Source organism: Acanthaster planci, linkage group LG06 (genome assembly GCF_054643075.1).
Source record: "Acanthaster planci isolate LZ-2023a linkage group LG06, COTS_SCS, whole genome shotgun sequence".
Classification (NCBI taxonomy): domain Eukaryota; kingdom Metazoa; phylum Echinodermata; class Asteroidea; order Valvatida; family Acanthasteridae; genus Acanthaster; species Acanthaster planci.
In genome coordinates this window covers 22,842,640-22,866,047 of record NC_141782.1, presented here as the reverse complement: position 1 = coordinate 22,866,047, position 23,408 = coordinate 22,842,640, and the positions used below count along the sequence as shown (strand labels likewise).

The 23,408-nt window shown below is 38.6% G+C and overlaps 1 protein-coding gene across 1 annotated transcript in view; it reads right to left on the bottom strand.

Moving 5' to 3' along the window:
• LOC110980112 (glycine receptor subunit alpha-2-like) overlaps nt 1-23,408 on the bottom strand; it is a 70,057-nt gene that overhangs the window by 19,723 nt on the left and 26,926 nt on the right. Inside the window, exons 2-4 of the mRNA XM_022236461.2 lie at nt 15,327-15,580; nt 5,048-5,115; nt 3,689-3,915 (exon numbers count right to left, since the gene is read on the bottom strand). Of these exons, the coding sequence (XP_022092153.1) occupies nt 3,689-3,915; nt 5,048-5,115; nt 15,327-15,580 (549 nt within the window). The remainder of the gene's footprint in view (nt 1-3,688; nt 3,916-5,047; nt 5,116-15,326; nt 15,581-23,408) is intronic.

Below are 23,408 nucleotides of genomic sequence, written 5' to 3'. Positions count from 1 at the left end.
GAAAAAAACTTCAAAACGTAAAATCAGGGCAATTAGGATAGAAATCCGACTTCAGATAAGTTGAATGGGATTATGAATTCTAATTGGAAGGTATAACTTAACACCAGGAAGTACAACTTGATTGTTTGAGAGACAGTGGCAGGGAATTCCATCTTCTGGGACCAGAAATTTTAATATTGTCAGTCGTTCTGTGTTGGGGTACATGGAAATCTATGCTTTGGTATTGTAAATATGTACATTTTAAGTAGGCATAAACGTTTGGTGATAGGAGAGTGGCAGTAAATTATGAAAATAGTTGAACATGAATAAGTTAAGTTACACAAGTTAAGGGAATTATTCTATACTCGCCGGAGCTAGCCTTTTATATGAGACACGATGAGTGGCATTATTCCGGTCTGATCCGGAAGTAAAGTGTTATTGTTTTGTCTTTGTATGTTTTCCAGCAAAGAGCTCCCCTGGTACGGAATTGTTATTCCTTCATCAGCATGCTGGAGTATGACAAGATGAAAACATAAAAATGTATCATTCATTTTGCCGGGAAGCAGGCCGAAACGTGTAATATCATTGTCGTGTATTTGGTTCTCTGAAGTAGCTAAAATAATTGCCGACAATGAAATCATTTTGTACAAAGGACAATATCCTGAAGGAATAGAACACTTTAAACTAATCACGCCAAGAAATAACATTCTGTCCAAGAAATGTACTACTAAGGTATAAGTTGTTACAGTTCTGTAGCAGATCACTGCATCGAATATTAGATCTTCAGAGATAGTTTTGCAGGCATTACTTGGTTTCATTATTGCGCATTGCTATTAGCATTACGAAAATCCAAGGGTATAGAAGTGACTACTTGATCACAAAAACGTCAAAATCAAGACAGACGGAAATTCCAAGGTACACACAATTTATCTCCTTGTTTCGTGTTTGCTTCTGCGGTAATAACATTAGCTATGAAGCACGTGACAAATGCGGATATAAAAATAATGATTCTGTAACCTTTTTTAAAAAAAAAAAAACGATATCGTTGCACGAACAAAATATGCCTGGCTCCATCTGAACCTGTTCGTCTTTGTTTTCTGTGTTAGCAAAACTCAATTATGAATCAATGAAAGGTTATATTTAATTGAAGGTCAATTATGTTTCTGTCTACAGGGACAACAACCTGAAATAGTCAATAAAGACAACAAGGACAAAATCAAGAATCATGCTTTTCTGAATGCACTGAATTCAAATGGTGAATGCCCAGCATGAAATAATTATTTTGTTCAGTTGACATCAAAATGCCATGACTTCCTCTTAATTGACAATTACTGAGGTTCAACTTAGTCGCTTCTCCAGCTGATTTGATATCTGGTTCCTGCATCCAGTTTTGTATTCATACGATCGCATCAGCCTCCTGCCGTGATTGTCATGGGTGACTGCAGGGGTGCCACCGAGATCACGTCTGTTCAAACAACATTGCATTAGTACTCTTCCATCATTACTATAATTTCTCTTCCCTATCAAATGAGTGCCACACGTTCACTATTCCCAAAGGGCTAAAGCTCGTGACAAGTGAAACATTTACCCTCTGGGGGCAGAACTGCATGACGCTTCCTCTGTTGGTTTCGCCGACCCGTTGAGATCATACATATTTTTAGAAGAAAGCAATATGCTGTTATACATGTATATATGTTACCTTAATGCCTTTAGGCAGTAAGACTGCCTGACGAAGAACCTATGGCAGAACAAAATGATCCTCCACTTCTCTCAAACAATACTAATCAACCACTATGGATGACTAGTACGGGGGAAATTTGCCGGGGACGATATCTATCAAATACTTCAAAAAATTAAAGTGGAATGAGATGACCCCAACAGGCCAAGGTGAGATCATAAAAATGCGTGGTATACCGGCATGATAAGCTCACGGTGTCATTTATTAATTCCGCTTTGCTTAGCTCACCTTGCTCCAGCCAAATGTGTGCCTACGTGTCAAGTTGTTAATTATCTGTAGGTCTGCATGCAGTGTCAGGTTTTGGCTCCCTTGCCCATAGCGATCAAATAATGGAATTTACAACAAACAATTTTGAAAAGGGCGGGGATTCTAAGTGAACCATCTTGACCTGATTGATCAGGTCATGTATACTCTGCAGAAAATAAACAGGAACTAACCTGCATGCAGCATTTTAAAAGATGAACGGTATAAAACTAAAATGAATCAATAATCATCATGATTCCAAATCATCTTCATATTTTGTTTCCTTTTGCTTGACATGTTATTTATTCAGTTGTTCTGTTACTTTTCTTGATGCACTACTGTATTTTAAAGACTGCTCTTTTCGGATATTTTAGAAACTTTTATCATGCGTATTTGCCACACTGAGGGATATGTTCCATAGTATGATAATTGAATCATCTTCTTTCACCATACTAATGATATCTGAGTGAGGTGCCGACTGTTGAAATAAACTGTATTTTAAGGAGACAAAGCCCAGAACCAGACTTGACTCTAGAGGGGTCCATATTATACTTTATTTCAGGACTTTATTTTAAAACAAAGAGAAAAGAAACACCCCCCATCGGAAAGATGTTTTCCTATAAACAGATAGATCTTAAGCCAGCTTAGTATTTAGATCCGAATCGCGTAAGTATATGAGGAAGAACTTCCGTTAATAAAATGTGCGATTTCTAAACTTTATATTTTACCTATGGTGATTTAATTGGCTGTCTACGATAAGAAATCAAAAATTTGCATCAATCCAACACATTCTCTTGGTACATCTACCAGAGGCCAATTATTTCGCACTGCAATTCTCTAAATTCACCCTGGTTTCCTGGTAACTAGTCAAGTGTGAATTTGGGAACAGATGTGGACTGCAATGAAATTGAAGGCGACAAAAAGGAAGTGACTTATATGAGACATCACGTAGAAGCAGATATGGCCTGGATCGACCATCTAAACATCGCCATCCAAACATTCAACCAGTGGGATTTGGGCAAAAGTGTCACATGTGGCCACGTGACTGCTAGTTGCCCTTAACAAGACACTATCTATTTGAGGGCGCTTGAATGAGAAAGATTTGCACGCTTAAAGCCCGCATATCTCGCAACTTACATAACAAAAGCTCATATGACAAATTAAAATGTAAAAAATATATATTTGGGCTAGAAAGTTCAGCTAAGCTACCCTATCCACCCTGAAAGATAAAATTGAACCAACATCTAGCTGATTAACAGCGATGCACCGGTTGCTAATTAAAGGAATATCGCCGTATTAGCATGAGGATATTACGCCATCGTAACAATAAAACAGCATACAACGTTATATTTTGAAAGAAATTAGTTACCAAGATTGTTGCTAATTGCACTAATAGGTTACATTATTTTTGATGCCTTGACGGAACAAACTTATGAGAAAAAAAACAACACATACAAAAGTACTTTATGGATCATCGTTGAGTTGTTGAAACATTCAAAGGCATTATTAGCGACGTCTCAACACTTATGCAACAGGGATTCATTATTTCGTGAAGTTGGAAACGTCGTACGATTTATCACATAAAGTATGGGCATAAAATATGGCACTGGATTTGTTTCTTACTGAGATGTCATAAAGTTCCAACAAATGTCTGGGTATTAAACAGGTAAACAGGTTTAACCCGGTGACAGAGCGTATGTGTTGAATCCAAGGAGGGATGATACTTACTTCATGCTGTAAAATATATCCCCATCGGGATATACCCTTATCAGTCTGTTATGGACAGTGACCTCATGGAAGCTTGCCCGTTTCTCATTAGCGAAAAATAGGTCTGGTACCCAGATTTTCTCCGCTACACTCATGCCGGATGAGATGTAAGGTAGCGTGCTTATGTTTGCGTAGGCCAGACGAGGGTCATTCCAATATTCTTCCAGAAGGATCGTCATCCCGTAGTCCTAAGACAAAGTAGTTGAGTTTATTAGCTATTTTCTGTGAACAGTGGGTATTAAAGTCAAAATGTTGTGGAAATAAGTCCAGACTAGAGTTTTTGCTCGTTACCACAACTTGCAAGTAGCTGGTGATGGTTTATCCTTTCACAAAACGTTGAAACACAAACCATTTTGTGGCTTACTTCATTCAGTGCACGTAGGTGTGTTTGTTTGGGCTGGGACAGGTCACGGGTGAAAAAACAAAACAAATTAAATATAAATTAAAAAAATCAATAACCCGGACTGGTAATAGGGTATTAGGTTCAGGCGAAAGATATATACACGTCATGAAGGGCTGATAAAAAAAGACACGTGCGTCTCAGCTTTTATGCCGTGCCCGAATTACTTGGCTGTGGCCTGACATTGCACACGAGTCTGCGGTAGTGAGCCGTAGCCAGTACCCTTAGAATTGGGCGAAAATTCAAGCCGCAGCCGAGCGATTCGAACATGAACTCAGTTGGGGCTGCTAAGTACGAGTGAATAAACTCAAATTGAGCGCAACTGAGCAATTGTTACAGGCGAGATTGAGCTGTTGAAAGTTTTCTCCTCTTTATATCAACTTATTGAGTGTCATAGTTAGAATTACGAGAAATGAAACTCAATTTGGTAGGCCTACATGATTTAGTTCACTCTTTGCAAGGAACAATTTTATAACAAAAGACCCTTGTCAAAAACGCATGGTCGTTGAGAAAATAGATATAGTGTAAAATTTCACGGTACATAGTGAAGTGCACAGGTTATTTCTATCACTACACCCATTTGAATTTGTCGTGGGTGACGTTATCCCTTTATTACCTCGGTGAAAGTGCATGCAAGTGCTCTCTGTAATCGAAATAACATTACCCGGGCCCTGAGTATTTGCTTATTGTTTGTTGCAAGTGCCAGCTTGAGTGCGCTCAATGCTGCGGAAGAATTGAAAATTGCCATCTGTTGAAATTCAAACGATTTTTAAAATGAAGTCCAGGATGTGCAAGCAGCCTTAAGTCACCAAATTTGAAAGCCCAAGGTTATTTTAAATCGCGAAAATCAATAGCGATGAAAGTAAATTGCATTGAATTCTAAAAACCAATGACAATAAAAACGCCTATGGGGTACTTACCATGGTAACTTCTGTAACCTCATCCATACTCAAGACGAAAACACTGCAAGCTACGATGGTCGGTAGACCTGAAAGAGAAAAAGAAGAGAACATCCTCGTGTAATGCACGATGAACGATGAAAATGGCTTAACATGTTCCATTACCAAAACATCAATCGGAGTTGGGGATGAATCTGAGCACAGGTCGGATGACGTAACATATAAAATCCGAACTAACGGTTATCAGAATTGAGAACTCACGTGCAAAGTTTAAGCAATAATTAGTAAAGGCTGATCTGTAACGCATAGGTTGTAGAACCAGGCAGTTACGTACTTCCTGAGTTACAATGAAGAACTTCCATAAATGTTGCCAGAATTCGTTTTTAAAATGAAGTTTATAATAGGGTGGCCTTCAGTAGCGTTGCCTGGGCGGGATGAAGGGAGGTAGATTGCTTTGGTATTGACATTTTACAAACAAATCAGGAGGTAGAAATTGGGTTGGAAAGGACGAAATTCTATGTTGAAATGTATGGGCAAAGCTACGCACCTGATCCCGTTTCCATAACTTCTCAGACAACTGAGTTTTTGATATGATATCTGATAGCACAGTAAGGGTGTGTTTGTCAACATTGGTGGCCAGAAGAAAAGAAGGAGGCAAGGTGAGATTCTTAAATGTTATCTCTTTCCACCAACTTGAGAAAAGCCCCCAACTGGAAACGTGGACTAAATAACTTGACACTACATGCCTAAGAAACGTAACCTGAACTGCAAGTTTATATTGAAAGCTAGGAGGTTTGCGAGAAAAAATTGTAAACCCACCAAGACTGTTTATTTCGCATGCTACCTCGTTATTTTTAGAAACATTTAAGCGACCGCAAAACACTTCACTGAAGCGAAAAGTTATTGACAGAAATAAATGAAATTCACCAGCCGTTGTTAATTATCCCGAATTTACGTCTTTCTCCAGATAGTCTGTCTCGACAGGAACGAATTTCTCGCCATGAAGGGATGTCTCTACATGAACGAATTTCTCGGCATGAAGGGATGTCTCTACATGAACGAATTTCTCGACATGAAGGGATGTCTCGACATGAACAAATGTCTCAACATGAAGGGATGTCTCTACATGAGTGAATGTCTCGATATAAACGAATGTCTCAATGACAGCACCAGTCAAACTTCATCACACATTTCATTTGTATTAATGTGTAGTCAGAGATAGCAACATTCCTTTATTTATATATAATAATTCCAGTTCGGCCATCCTTCAAAGCAGGCTATTGCTCATCCAAGTGCTCCATCCCCGCACTAACACAGCCTCGAGTCCGAAGTAATCGCACCCAATTCATTTGCCCGTAGATATTTTCCAAGAGTCAACAACGGTGTCCGGAAAGGTCGACCCATGCCACAAGAGAATTGTTGACCATGGTTCACGTCCATGGATACATTGTGCTCCAAGCTTTCGAGAAATGATGCAAGCAAACCCTAGGGGTCATTGGGAAGGTGTAGAATGTATGTAATGAAATGCAAAAGCAAGTTGTCCTGGTGAGCAGTTAATTATATTCAAATTAAAGGGAATGTTACGTTTAGTTCCATTGATGACTATCAAAGATTTGAAACGTATCAGAATGAACAATGGTAGAACTCACATAACACAAAGTTATTTGTTTCCACTGCTTAATGGATTTATTATTTCTTTTCATATTAATTCATTACAACATCAGTAGTCAAGCACAAACAAAAAGGTAAGGCAGAATATTTGCGTGAAGTTTCACAATGATACTATTCAAAACAAATCTCTACCACGATGGAGAGTTTGTAAAATGCTGCCATCTGCGTTGATCTAAAACAAAATAAAAACTTTTCAGAAACACCTACCGACGAATAGAAAATATAACAGGTATTTTTTTCTGTGACGTAATTCCAAAGATTTGATGAAAGATGGCAATTTAAAATCCTTATCACTACAAGTACAATCGTTACCTTTGAATTAGTGAAAATAAAATGCTAGTTTTCTGTAATTGTCAGTAATAAGTATGTTTCGTAAGGAGTAGCGGTGATAATCTTAGAGACATTAAACAGTCAACGTTGAGGCTTGCTACTATGCATGCACATGCGAATGTGAGCTCCCTCTAGGCGTGAGAGTCCGACATTACGAGTGCTGCATTAATTCATTTCCCATTTACTGTCACTCCTTTATTAGACTGTCCGATCAACAAGCGCTCCGCTAGCCGTCAGACATGACTTCAGATAATTACACCCAATAGCTTGCCTGAAGGCAGACGTGACTCAGAAGAATTCGCAGATTTACTGGCTTGGTAAGAAAGTCACTTTTCAGAATATGATATAAATTCAACTTTCCTGATTAAAAAAAACCAAGTATTTGTTCACTACAACCACTTCAATTAGATTTATACCATGTCTTTTATTTAATTACCAAAGACCACAATCAGTTTTTAGGTTACGATTAGTTTTGTTTCCTTTTTCGTTCAATTGTTTCTCTTAGTTTGACTTCAGAATTCTGACATGACAATAAGATATCATGCAACCTGTAAAGCCACAAACCTCTGAAGGTATGCAAAAATTGTGATTAGAAACAAATTCGAACCCGTCCTGTACTAATGGTAGACTCCTATTGATATGTGTCGTTGTAAACTGTGGTCCCACTACATGAATCTTTTTTTTTTTGCGTAATCCACTAACTGCATTTTCACATAGCAACGAGATGCCTTTTTTTGTACCAATACTGACTTAAGATAGATAATTTATTAAATGCCAACGAAAGTGACACCAAATAATTGGAAGCACATTCCTACACAGGTTAAACCTGTGTTTGGTCGATCGCCCGCAAAAATATGTTGTTCAGGTCAATTATACATAGAGCGACAGGTGGAAATACCTGCCATAACAAGTGTTTAGGGATCCATGTCACACCTACAGAGCACTGAAGGTTCTACGGTACCGTTGTGAATCCAGGCAAGGTAGGATTGATGTCATTATTGGAGATTGCCAGTGATAACTTTGCCCCCAGTCCAGCCTACGGTAATCAGAAATTAAGCCTGCTTACTCACCCGTGCATGGCCAGTAGAGATTTTAATAAATTCCCTATAACTTCTGCATGGATTCAAACATTTCTCGTTTTGTTCAATTTTTTTAGTGGCTGCTAGCAGTTCTTTTGGCTGGAAAAGTGCGATGAAGATAGGCATCCGTCTCTTAAACTTGATAAGAACTGCTATAAATCATGAAAGTGGAATTCCTCAAGCTATTTCCAGTACCTGTCTGAACGGATATGAGGTCTAGATTCCTTGACCATGCCCTACTTAAAGAAATCACACTCTCTGAATACTTCTCTTGACAGCTTAAAGTATTTTGTTGATTGGTCAACTTCTTTTTTCTCCTTTAAAAAAAATCGAGAAAGCATTCATCTTAACCTAACCTTCACCCCTAAACCCCTCTTGCATATGTAACATCATATTGAAATTGGAGGATTAAGGACCGTTAGGACCATAATTAAGGAAGAAATTCAATGCAATCTGTAAAAAGCCACATGAAACATAAATCTGTTTCAGAAATCACTTTGGATGATCAATGTCGCTCTCTATCTCTCTTCATCTTTCAAGAAGGTCTTGCAACTTTCCCTTACATAATGGGAATCATGTCTGTTTCCGCCGGTCTAAGTGTAATATCCACCTGCCAATACCTCCACCCCTGGAATAATGATAGAGGCCAAGAGAGACAGGGATTTGTGATTGCGGGCGAGATTAGATGTTCGATCATGCAATCTCGTCTTACATGGAGAGTAAAAAGGTTAACACAAGCTTTCCACAGTGGAGCCATCCATACAGTCCGAGATAGGAATCAACGTTATTCAGGGTTTACAGACTATATATTTTCAAAAGCCTCATCCAGATCACCTTTATTTGAGAATCAAGTATTTTTTGTCATAAAATTTCTGAATTTGGCATAATTGAACCTCATAAACGAAATTCCTAATAGACGTATAACAAGACTTAATAGCATGTCTTTCAAACGGTAGGGGGTCGTTCGTAACCCACCCAAAACTAGATTTTTCTCCTTTATTAATTTAAAATAAATACAAAATTCTTCTGCACAAAAGGGTGATCGTGAAAACGTTCCATTTCAACTTTTCGCTTAATTCACTGTAAATTAAAAATCTGCGACGAGTCGTCACAACTCAGGCCTGGCAGCCGGTCAAATCAGCTGCAAATTGCTATAACAGCACCGATGACAGCATTACTGACTAAAGTAATATACATTCTATAAAATGCAAGAGTTTAATGAGCAGCTTAGCCTTCGGACCATTGAACCTTTTGTTCATTTCAGACTTTTGAGCCCTTGGTCGAATTAACATTAATTTACATCCGGACTGTTGCACCTTCAAACAATGAGCCCTCTTGGTTGTTGGGTCTTTGGTCCAATGATGAAACTAACGATCCTCTAGCTACTGGGAAACCTATGTTTTTGGACTAGGCCTATATGTCCTTCTGACAACTGAACCATCGCCCTATCTAGTGGACCCCGTTTGGTTATATGTTATATTCGTTTTAATATTAATAAAAGCTTAATGTGCGAGAAGCATCATGCGTAATATGTTGTAAAAAATTTCGTTTTTCACAGAGGTCAAATTCCCTTACAACTGGAACACATATAAGAGGCTTGTGGTGTGTATTGTGTCGTATGTGCAAACAACAAATATTGCCAAATGATAAGCATCTGAAATATCGGAGGTATCCTTTTCTCCAATTGCCTTATTTTTTCTTCTTCGAAGAAGAAGGAAGCAAACTAGGAAGATATCCCGACTATCAACGCCTAAAAATAGCCACGCTTTTACCAGAGTAGCGTTATCACAACACGATTTTGAAGCCGCTACGAGCATAACAAGTTAAGGATCTGGTTTAAAAAGAGACGATGAAACGAGCGCTATCACCCTATCAAATACTCCATCTGCCTGGATTTTGCCCTGAAAAGCACGAATTCCGTGTGTTGACAATCGATCAGCACAAACCACATTACTCTGGCATATCTGCAACTCTGAATGTGTCCTTGTCTATACGAGAGACTGTCAAAACACATTCAAAGTGTTAACAGAAACAAATTGCTTAAAGCAGAGCAACTTCCGCAGTTCCAGCGTGCTCGGATCGCTTTATCCACAAATAAAACGACACGAGCAATAAAATCACGCCTGTCTTGAAGACCATGCAGCTTGTTATCCCGCAATAGTTGATCTTAAGTGGATTATAGACGATGATTTGGGAGTGACTGCTTGCATCTGTCGGCTAAATACACAACCCTTGATGGTCGAAGGTGAGAGAAACTGCTCTTCCTGCCTGTACACGTTGCTCAGTCACAATTATGCGAGTCCACGAGCGCCGTGGCAAATTTGCCGCATAGAGAACGTGGCATTTAATGCAAGATCTTTTTCTCTCTTGATTTTGGCACATGGTCTTGAAGCTTCTGACAAATACTTTTTACTACGCGATGTTAAACTGATAAATCACATCACAAGCGATTACACAGCATGTAACGCGCGCCACTATATGGTAAAATGTTGCACATTATCATTTGGATGTACAAACCATAAAGTCACCAACTCCTACTTTTATTACCACTTTGAGAAGGAAACTATGAATCATCACGGTATTTGTAGTCACATTTAGTATTCGTACCTGAAATTACCCGCTTAAGATGTTTTTGTAATTATATGTTCAAACCTATGTAAAGAGATCGTGGTCTTGGCAATCATTAATATAGCTCCCTCTGAAGGATGCCCTGGAACGACTGATCGAAGAATTTCGACGTCCATAAATACATTCAGAAATGGACAATTAATTTGACACACATATCAATACATGTGGGCACGGACACCAGTTCTTTAAATGCGCGCCACGATTACCACTTTGTTTATATGCTTTGCATTATCACAAATCATAGTCGCAGCTCTCCCACTTAGGTAAATAACGGTCTTGGAACTCATTTCACATGTTCAGGTCAACAAATTTTTGCAAGCAAAATGTCAGTCACTGATAGATTTGTACTCCTTGCTATGTTTGGACTTTCTCCGAGATGCTGAGTGGAGCATCTCTTATTATCAACGGGCACTTATATTGCACGAACGGCGGATATATGGCTCTACAAACACAATTAATGTAACGACATCCCTCTACAATGTAATTCGCACTTCAATGCTTGTGTGTTCTAATACTGAGCAAAAACTCGGATTGGCTCACATTTTACTCTACTGTTCCTGAGTGTTATTTATCTTTGGTTCTATTCGCTCACTGTTTAAACCAACGCCCATTATAAACACGCAAATTCACATTTTAACATCCCGTAACTGTGTCTACCTGGTTAAATCTATACGAACCGACAGGTAACCTTGGTGCCTGTCTATGTAATAAGCAAATTATTAAATTCCCAAAGTCACTTGGCAGCGAAACATCGCTTCTGAGAAAAGAAAAGACTAACGCATGTTTACGTCCGCTTAATTCTTGAAAAGCGAACTTGTTCAGCGTTTTCATTTCAAACTTTTCAGGTACGCATTTTTATCATTTTCATAATTCCATGACGGCGTTTTAAAAAGATCCAACGACGGAATAAAACTGCTTTCCAAAATTCAGATACAAACTCACTTCTACGGGAGAAGTCACTGTCACTTTAGATATTGTAAGCATAGAGGGGTAACAGGTCAAATTTCTTGGGTACAAAATTGTTTTTGTTCACAAATACCAAGAATACCTGAACAACAGAGCTTTGTTACTTTTCTTTAATTTGCTAACCCATGACCTGATAACGGTTGATTAGAGTCGTTCGCACTTCAACTTCACTGAACTGGCGCCACGTCACAAACATTGATATCCAGTATAAAGACTTAATAATGGTCACAAACCAACCACGAGTTAAACTATGGTGTTTCTCCGAATTAGGGGTCTATATGCTCTATGCAGGAACAAGAGATGGCATAGCAACGATATGGAAACATTTTCAGAAAAATAAAAAATACTTGGTTGGCAACAACTTTGCCTCAAAGTGCACAATTTTTTTCGTTGTTAACAAAATAGGCATTTTGGTCATTTGTTAGTGTATTTAGATGCTTTTTTCAGACAAAATACACAACTCATACAGTGCGTGTTAAAAGCCATTAGCAATGTGGGAACCATCGATCTCCGTTTTAGGTTGCATCCATATACTGGAGATCACTGGCTGCATCCATGTTGGTTGTCTAGAGCTAGGTAAAATGCGCGGAAATTTCTCTGCTTCTGTGCACGCGAAGTATTCACTTGCGTTTGGCATGGGACGCACTAAGCTCGCGCGACCAGAATACCGTGGCCCACCAACCTGTCCCTTCTTTTTCGGTTAGGGATTATTTCCTGCAGGGCGGACACTAAACCCATCTTCGAATCCCGGGCATTCGTTGCAGGAACAAAAAGGATCATTCAAGAAATCAAGGGACTTAGTTTCAATTGAATGTGCTGCTGGAAATGACTAAACCCAAGAAAATTTTGCTAGCATAAGAAAAAAGTTTAAAGAAATCAACAAACTATGCTGAAGGCAATTGGCATGTCCTTGCCCAACCTCTGGTTGAAACGTAGTACTACAATGTAAGATTATCTTCAGCAGTCCACAGAAGGGAATCATACCAAGAGTGTCATTTAATCTTCACACGATAGGAATAGTATCGCAAATCACGGAATCTGTCAGGACATAAAACACCAGGTTGAAATACTGTCTCGGATCAGGCTAAAAATAGGGGTGTTCAAAGAAAAGGCATTTAATGCTCGTTTTTGCTGTCACCTTTTCTAAAGTTACCTTTACCACAAGTGATCATTGAGAACATTTTATACTGGCTGTAAGCTTCTATACGTAGAGATTTTGAGCACAAAATAGCAAGGCCTATTTCCGCTGATAATCTTGACAGAGCGAAGGAAGCCACTTTTTTCTGCTCTGTTTAAAGAACTAGTTTCTTTTTATTCCCTTATACCAAAACAGTGAAAAGGTACTTTTTAAAGAACCACGAGACAGACAAAAATTATACATGTGTAAGAAATAATGAGTTCATCCATTTCGAATCTGACACTAGGCCTACGAAAAATCACGAGCAATGGCTTGAATTTCACAATATGGAAGCCAACTTCCAGCGCCCAAAGACTCAGTACAAATGATGGATCTATGACTCCGATGTGGTATACCGTAAGTTTAACATTCCCCTGCCTACAGAATGGCATTTCAAAGGTTACACATTAACGTGATATTTTCCAGAGACATCATAATTTGATTCTGGCAGATCCAGTAATTAAGTTTCTCTGAAATGAAAAAATACGAAAACATTACGCGCAGGGGGGGAAATTCGCATGCACGATCGATCAATCGGTGGATTTGCATATGCGATCGATCGACCAAGCTAAGCTTTGACTCTATCCTGCGCGAAATCTGGCTATCCTGCCGCTATAAGCCAATCACCTTTCTTTGTTATCCAGAGTTGAAACTGAGTCTAACACTTCGTACCCAGCATAATTACATTTTAAATGATTGATTGCTGTCAGGTTTAGAAAGTCAGAAAATTTTGCTTTTGTTTAAACGTTTGTTTACATTTCCTTCAAGAACGTGGGGGCAGCAACCTGCATTGTACTCAAAGTTCGACTCAAAGATGTCAGTTTGAGTTAGATGTGTCCTCTTATCACTGAAATGTAACTAGCAATTCGATTTGTATATGTATTTACTTAAAAATAAGTAGGAGCGAATCCCTGTGTACAGAAATCAGAATGAATTTGTGAGGTATTTTAGCATTGTAGTGAGCTGTTGTGACCAGCCAAGAAGGCATAAAGTTAAGAACAGGTATCTGAAAATCGCAATAAACATTTTCATCCTGGGAAAGCCTAAGTGATCCCATTGCAGTAAGACAATTTTAGGAGTCTCCCATATATGAAAATTGGTGCTGATTTTACTAAACTCGGTGTGTCTACCAGCCATGTGGATGTGCTTTCTGCAGTTCCATTTATTCAGACCTGCTAAGGAGCAGCAAATTGACTAAGCCCGCTAACACGTGAAGATCAAGTGGAAAACTCGAGGGTTGCCAGACAGTTATATGCACACACACGGGTATTGGTTAATTTTAAGGAAACAGGAGTGCCCCGCTTGAGTAAAAGGTCTATTTCCTATGATGTATCAGCATATATGAGGTTAGCCTGCAGCTGTTAATCCGGACTGGCAATGATAGATTGATAAATTAACCAAAAACATTGATTCCAGCCAAAAGCATTGATTCCAGCCAGGGGAGAAAATTGGATGAAATAGACGCCGTGGTTGGAATCTCTACGCTACAGTAGTTGGAATAAATAATGAAGTTTCGCGAGAAGTGCCTGAGAAGAAGCTGATTGTATGGATCACATAAAATACATGTAGTTTCAGTATAGATTAAGGAGTGGTTAAAAATCCTGTAATTAGTGAAAGGGAAACGAGTTTTCATTCCCGAAAATTTTGAACCGTTCTCCAAAATTTTAATCATTCATACGTTTGCGGCAAAATCAGGCTGTTATTAAGGATAAAAAATAAGGGTCGAATACACAGATGAGCCAATGAAAAACGTCGAGCAAAAGAATTTTATATTAAAACACTAAGTTGAATCTCACTCGATGTACAAATTATGACTTTCCACCATTACAACAGCGCCTTACAGGAAGACACCAAGCGCTCAGCCATGGTATCATACCTAACAAGACCGCTGATCTGCGGGAATATGGCGCCTGAAAGTAAAAGGTAATGCAGCGAGCTTCGATAACCCTCGCACGGCCAATGTATACGGGGACTTCACATGGGGCTACCCTATCCCATTCTATTATTTCAAAGAGTGATTTCTAATTGAAGCCATCCCAAGAAACACTCGTTGTTGATGGGTTCTAGATTCAGTTGGACTGGCCTGCTGAGTTCTTGGCAGCAAATGATAGGACTTTGGAATGTTTCTTCATTGCATATTTTCCCGTGAACTTTATACTTCTAAGCTTATTTTGTTCAAATTCAAAGGATTCAGGAAGTGCGCCATCACCAGAGGTCAACTTTTGAATATCCATTCTGTTACCATATATTTGTAAAATTAACTTCAAGCATTATCATCTTGCTAAATGTTGGTAAAATCCCTAACTTACAAACGACTTACAGAAGACCGTTCGCGGTGGATGTCTTTTGGTATTCAACCTACCCTCTGTATCTTTGCAATTTAGATTCAATAACATAACTGTACACAAGTCATACACATCAATTTGTGCAAAATACGCTTCAAACTCACCGCCAAAGTTGGGTCTGATCCGTTTGTCGTAGGTTTTCATTAGAGTCAATAAAACCCAGCTGGACTCTGGCATATCTACTATATCTTCATAGCTTTGCGACATGCCTTGTGACTCATCCACGCTCGCTGTACTAGAAGAACACGCTTTTGACCGGTGGTTGGGCATGTTGGGCTGAGAGTAGTTGACAGTATGGTTGACCCAACTCTGTGGGCTTGTTAGACCTTCGTGGGAATGCACCGTCTCATTACTGCCACTATACCAGAGAGTAGCAAAAGAAGAATACGTCAATATCAAAAAAGTTATGGAAGATTATCCCAAGACTGTGTGAAGAATCTTATAAAATTTGAAAGATTTTTGACGATTTCGGCATTATTTTTTTATTCAAAGTGCTCACTAGGACGTTTAAAGAGGTAGATTACTTGAGGATGAAGATCTAAACAGCAAAAATGGAACTTCATAGTAAAAATGAGTTACATAGGACGACTATTCTATGATGCGTGCTCGAACAGCTCTCTGACTACATACGTCCCTATTTTTAAATCGCTTAAAGACTGATTTAATGCTTTCAAAGTTACACGAAGCATAGGAGCATTTAAAATAAGTACACTAAGCCACATTTCACGTTTATAGGTGGTCACTACAAGCTTCTATTTTAATCATGACATACAAAATTATAGCTGTGGATCAATCTTCAATCTTTACTACGAAATATGAAATCCAAGATATTCTCAAGCTCAGTGTCATTTGTTTCAAGGAAACAGCCATCTTCACCGTTAATTCGAATAAAAATAAAGCCAAATGAATATTGACATTGTGTCATACATTTAGTGTGGATTCAGTGTAAAAATTTAGTTTCGAACTTTGACATCCACTGAACCATAACGGACCAGTCTGGTAATACTAAAACCGCACCATGACGCACGGCACATCCCCATAATCCATATTGTTTTTGCCATTTTGTTTCTCATTTTTTTAGGACTGGCCTTGGGTCTCCTGGGTCCTGAAATCCTCGTCGATAAGCCCTACGTTCTTCACCGTCAATACTTGTCAGGTTTAAGTATTGACCAGCTCGTACATCTGTGAACAAATTAGGTTAAGTTCAGAAATGTGTGGTTAATCCCGACCCTCGAGACTATGGAGCCTTGAGGTAATGCGTCGCTGTCTCTTCGTTGCTATGTTTGCCTAAAGGATGGCCAACAACTTACATGCGGAAGTAACTGTCAAACAGTGTTCGCAGAGGCAGTATGTGTAACGCCCGTTAAAGTGATGGATTCGGCCATGTTCTTGCCCGGTGGATCGTCTTGAACTGTAGTCTTATCCCAAGTCGTACTGATTTCATACTTACTTAGCCCTGAATCAGGACACAAACTCTCCTCGCTCCGATTAATACACCGTTAATATTTGAAAGAATGCTTCAATATTACGAAGACAAGCTAGCCTCCCAAAGAAACCTACATCTGCCAGCTATGAATATATTCTGTGCAGCCGCTGAACACAGAAAAGATTAGAATTACGAAATTATACGAGCTACTCTATTCTGGAACATATCACATATTGCAGGTCATAATTCAGTTAAATGTAATGTTTAACATAGACAATGGACTCTTGAAAGCAATTTAACAAATTGGAAGGTCAACGCAAAAACCACATCTTGTAGCCGATCGAAAGTTTTTTTAAATTTCATTTGGGTGTCAGTAACGACTGCAACTGTTCTTTCCGTATATTTGGTTACCTCTGCATGTTTCAATTTAGTCTAGGGAATTTCCCCCAAGCAGCGTTTAAAAAATCACATAATATTGTTCGAGGGAAAGAGGGAAAAAGTCGAGGGCAAATGTTTAAAGAATCACGACAAAAGCTAAATTTTACTGAGCGATTGAACACTCGTATTTCTCTCTCTTAAACAACTGCATTTCATCCATGTTGGGTCTCTAATGTTGCCTAATGGAGTAGAATGCGCAAAATGTCCACATGACAGCGCACATGACAGCGACCAGTGCTTGTGCTAAAGCTGTCAGGCCTCACACGAAGCTGCCAGCCGGTACAACCTCTTGCTTTCCCCGAGGGGTACTTAACACAGGCTCGGTTACATGTACGGCATCTTCAGATATCCAGTAGATGAAGTCTTGGCTGAATTAATCATGCCAATCAAGATATCTGGAAAGATACTTGATACCACTAAAGCTCCATACGCCCATACACAGGCAACTCTACTTTGAAGGACAAGGTCAGATTGAGATGAAGGTTGTATGATACTATGAAGCTCTCCGATCACAATTTTCAAACCGAGGATGAGAGGTAAGGAAAAGCCTCGCTTTAACAACCTTTAAATTTTGTAAAATGTGCTCGTCTGATGATTTCCAGTGTACATGTTATGAACATTTTTGTTGCCACTTTCATATATAATCTACCCTTGACTTTTACGCTGACAGGCATAGTTACTCCGTTGATAAATTTTGGCATGGGTTGAGGTTTGACCCAGAGTCATGCACACAGCTTCCCTCGGTCAATACGTCACGTTTCCCTGATATTAAAAAAAGGATGTTTGTGAAGACTAACGACTATGCAGTGAAATCTTCAATTTCTTTAATATTGTGTAAGTAGTATCAAAACTGAACAAGGGACAGAGGGGAAGTGGCAGGGTTTTACGTCTAAATTTTGAAGAAGTTTATTCTTTAATTCCATTTTCTTTTAAACTTTTTCATTATTTAGAATAATGTTTGTTATAAGTTGATTGTTGTATCAAAATGGTCGGCAAAAAGAAGTCCGTCACCTTCAGGCTAAAAGGTGACTGCAGATTTGTTTAAGTTTATTGTTATCCAAACATCGTTCCCTTTGTCCAAGCACACCAGCTAATTTTTTATGGAAACTTAAATTTCAGGGATAGGCCCGATATCTCCAGGCCAATCTGTACGTAAAATGCTGACAATCAAAACATCAAGCATGAACTAACGCACCTGATTAATTGTAGACATCAAGCTTTAGTTCAGTCGAATGAAGGAATACAGGAACTTCTAAACCATAAGCCAATCAGTCGATTGGAAAAATATCGAAAGTGTCCTAAAACCCAAACCACCAAGCAATGATTAATAATATCTGCAGAGGGGCTTCTTGTTTTTGTACGTGTCTAGATACAGATTGTGGGCGATTTTAAATAAACTGACTATCAAGCCAGTGGCCGAAGCTTACTATAAAAGAAGATTAATTCCACGAAGGAATGCGGTGTCACGCCGAGAAAAGACACGAGTAAGACAGTGCACGCGACATCTTGGTTTAAGAATAATCCCAATTTGGAGTACATGTAGTTCCAGACACACGTAAGCATAATCGCTTGAAGTTCTCGTAATCCATTCAGGCGTCTGTCATATCAACCAACTTAGAAGGCAGAGACGCGGGTAAACATCAAATTCTGCCTACACATCAATCACAGTTTACTTTTTTCTTTCTCCTTTTCACTAGAACGAATACCCTGGCAAAGAGGTATGCGCGCCTAGTTTAAGTGCACAATGAGTGGTTTTGTGACAGTTACAAAAAACGCTGTCGCAAATTAAAAATCAAAGAATGCTGACAAACCTGAAAGGAAAGGAAGCTTTGTTTCCATTCATCGCTAAGGTTTGATTAAAAGGATAGGGGAAAATTTCGCGCTGGAAGTTTTGACTTATTTTTTTAATTAATTAAAACTAAATGCCTCTTGCAAAATATCGGAAAGGGTTCATCAACTTATCCAAGCAAACTACAGTGTCCCAGTTAAATACAACCCCTTCAGGTTAAAGGTAAAGTAGAATGGCGTAGGCCAAATTTTATACATGCTACAACAGGCAAAAAGTAAAACGTAGGCCTATCCTTTTTTTTTTTATTCATTGGTTTATTTATTTGATAAAAATTGACACATGACAGCCAGAAGGCTGAATTGATGGACGAAATTGAAGCATAAACAAACCTGAATAAAAGTACATAAAATAATCATAAACTTAAAAATAGTTATATTTAAAAATGAAACCTGTAAAAGAGAATAACAAGTGCAGAGTGGGGGGCCAAGTATAAATCTAGGGGGAAAAGGAATCCCTAAAGAAGAATTCTTGCCAGTGAGGGCAATGTAAATTTGTTATATATGATGACCATAGTATATAGGAACATTACTAGACCGCAAATTTCTTCCATTGTTTTTTTTCTGGGGGGAGTATGTGTTGGAATCTATTCGACGACATAAGTTTGTTTTTCCAAATTTGTACCAAGGCTCTGGTGTCTAGATTCAAGTGTCAGTAACTTCAATTTATCAATAGCGTCGAAACCCAGAATAATACGGCAAGCTCTCTTCTGTACCTATTCTATTTCATCACTTTGCTCATCAGTTATTGAAGAATGCCACATTTGACTTGCATATTCTAAGATTCGTATGTAACATTTAAAAGCGGCCGCCATATCGGATTGACAGATCTGTGTCTTTTTAAGAATGCAAAGAGTATATCACCTGCGGGATGCTCTGAAAATTGTATCATTAACAGGCATAGATCATTTCAGATCACTCTGTAACTCCGAGTAATTTCATCTGGGAAACAATGTTTGGACCTACAGATTCCAGTAAAAACGACTGCATGGGAACTTCTCTTTTCAAAAAAAATTAATCATAATTTGTTGGCATTTAGAAGGTTTGGGTAACACATCGTTCTGCCGACACCAAACCGAAAGATTGTCAAGATGTTAATCCAAATTTGGCTACTTTTCCCCCGTCTGCAGCAATCCATAGAGGCATCGTTGACAAGAACAAGAAAAAGAATAGGTCCCAATTTTGCACCTTGGGAAACTCACAAGTGATCTGTTTGGTAGATGACAAATGACTGTTTAACTTCATGTTTCGTGTGCGATTGGTGAGAAAGTTGCAGACAGTAGGAACTATGGATTCTCGAGGTCTATAAGCTTCTGTATAAGTATATTATGATTAACCCTATCAAAGGCCTCAGTAAAGTCAACTGCACATAGTTGGGTGTAATGTCCCGGTTTATCCAAACCCTTAAGGACAAAATTTAACATATCACCTTAATAATGTGTGGTTGAATAACCTTTTAGTGTTACCATATTGTTTAATGTCAAATTTGACAGAAATATCTTCAATGATCCATTTTGCAATAAAGCTTTCAAAAATTTGCCCACATAAAGGTGTGTGTGAAATCGGCCGTAGTTGATCAAAAGATTTTATTTTTCTAACCTTTAGAATGGGAACAATAGTAGCAGTCTTCCATTCGTTAGGAAAAATTCCATTCAAAAGACATGAATTGAAAATGTATATTGAATTCTTCCTAGGAAAATGGATGTTGGAGAAGTTGCTAATTCTTCTGCAAATTCTTGGACGAGTTGTGTCGGCAGATCCAGTGGATATCCAGAGTTTGCAACAACAATTTGCATTAATTTGAGAACTTGACAACGGTAAATTTTATGTGGTAATGATTCAGCTGGCAAATACACATGAATAGTTGGGGACCAGCTCTGTTACCTTGTTGAACAAAATGGATAGTTGAACTTTTTTTCTTATGAAATGTCCGGAAGTTTCAAACGTTCGAAAGTTGCAGATAATCACAGTTCATTCCATTGAAAGCACCTAATACCATGATGATAGCTGACAGACCCGTTGTATAAATCTGGTGAATAGTTTCGCAGACATGATCTTTATGTTTATATTCATATGTCGATCCCGGAAGAAAGTAAATAGCTCCAACATGAAGATTCATGGGCAGTCATCTTTTTCCCGTTATCTTTAACCATAGCCACTCAAAATCACAATTATGAAATTCCAATATGTGGATAGTTAGATGATCTTTAGCATAAACAGCAACTCCTCCTCTGCCCCTACGGTTGGTGCGATTTTTTTTAAGAATGGTATAATGAGGAATCTCAACTGCTTGAATTGTTGATCCATTAAACCAAGTCTCAGTAGGACAGCTAGGTCCACTTGATTTAGTCCGAGTGCAAGTTAAAACTCATGAATTTTATTATTAAAAGATCTTGCTTTGGTTAAACACATGCAGGGTAGGAGAGAGTTTCCACCAGTTATTGATGCTCGGTCGTCTTGATGACGATTTATTGGGACAAGTTGACGAATCATTAGCGGCCTGCACCCACTCTGTATAACAGTATGTGTATCATGCCGGACAGTCACTCTTACAGGAATGGCAGTATCCTGAAGCCCACTCTTAAGGGGGATGGTTGTGTTTTATTCCTCCAATGTTTCTCTAGCCACCTCTTCTTCCTCAATATGCTTTATGATTTTGATTTCACGAGTAACATTTTTGTACACTGAAATTAATTACCTTAACCACTTGGGGTTTCTTACTTTTTTGAAAAAAAAATACTGATAACATAAATCAAGGTTTCTGGGAAAATCTGAGAAAAGAGCATTCTTTGCCTCATTTTCTCAATGAAAATGTACTGAACACAAATTTGTCTCATCTTAATTTGCACATTTAGAAATCATATCCCCAAGTCCTTGTGTTCCCCTTATTTCAAAAGTTAAAGGGTCTATCTGATTATTTCTTGCAGATACCAATTTAGCAACATTGCATTCCACAAAAATGCATGAAACAATACCACTGCATAAAAATGTTCTCTTTATGCATCTAAAATTGTCCATTCTTTTTATGAGGTGCTGTTTCTGTGATACGACTGAGGTCCAAGGAGACATTATCAATAACAAGGAGACTTTTACTCAAATGGTTTCCCAAAATTTGCTCATTGGGCATAGTTTTTGTTTTAACAAAAGTTGCTTACTGGCCCACTTCCATGAAAGGGAAACGAAAAATCACTAAAGAAAAAGAAATTTTAAGGCGCCAAAATTCTGCAAGTTCTTGTATATTGGGGAACTAAATAATGTAACGTTGGAGTTTTTCCTTGGATGAAATCACACTTTTCCACTTAATACATGAATTTACCTTTACATAAAACAACCAAATTCCCCCCAAGACCCTTTCAAATAAAAAAGAATGGTGATTTAATGGTGATTGAATGATTTTGAAAGCTTTCATTTTAAATATTATATTGCATGAACTCTTATATATGACGTAATTCTCCATTGGGACCTGGGAAAAATATCCTTGCACAGTTTCATGGCCTAATTACAACTACCTGTAAGCCACAAAACTCCATTTCTTTCAAGTCAGAACATCTCTTCATATGTCTCTTTATATCGTCGGAAATGACCTCTAATGCGGAACATTTGAGATTGAGAAATAAGTTTGTAGTTTAGAGCGACGATTTCAGCTCCTAGGTGGTTTCAATCCCAGCTCAGGGATCGTTATCAGATTGTACACGTAGGCCTACTCGCACCAGCATCAGCAGAGACTCGTGTTCCTTATGGCGTTCCTCAGGGCTCTGTCCTTGGTCTTATATTTTTCCACTCACACACCTTCCTGCTAGGACACACTTCTCGATATCATGACCTTTATTCACACTTGTATGCTGATGATACACAGTTTATACACCACATTCTGTACGGAAACTAGCACGGACCAATAAACACTTATTCGGTCTCTGTTGTCTTGCCTGCACAATGTTCAGAACTGGATGGCGGAAATGTCTTAAAATTCAACCTGAACAAATTAACTAACTTTCTCCTAATTTTTTCGTCACTCAAGGCATAACATTCAAATTCATCAAATAAAGGCCTTAAGGTGAGGATACACCGATAGGATACATGCAATACACGCGTGAGAACACATGCAATACACGCGTGAGAATACACGCAATACACGCGTGAGAATATACGCAATACAAGCGTGAGAATACACGCAATACACGCGTGAGGATACGCGCAATACAAGCGTGAGGATACGCGCAATACACGCATAAGGATATGCGCAATCGGTTTGCTGTGTTCGGATCGCACATGAATCTACTATAAAAAATTGACTGCTTCGAGTGGTATAGTAAAACTAGCCTCCCTCAGTGATCCATGGAGCATTCTATTTTCCCTCGGCAGATAGTTTTACTTTACCACGAAGTACTGCAGTCAATATTTGTTTTATAACACCTCCCCACAGATTCTACGAAATTTAAGCTAAAAATAAATAATGAAACAACAAACTGGAATCTAC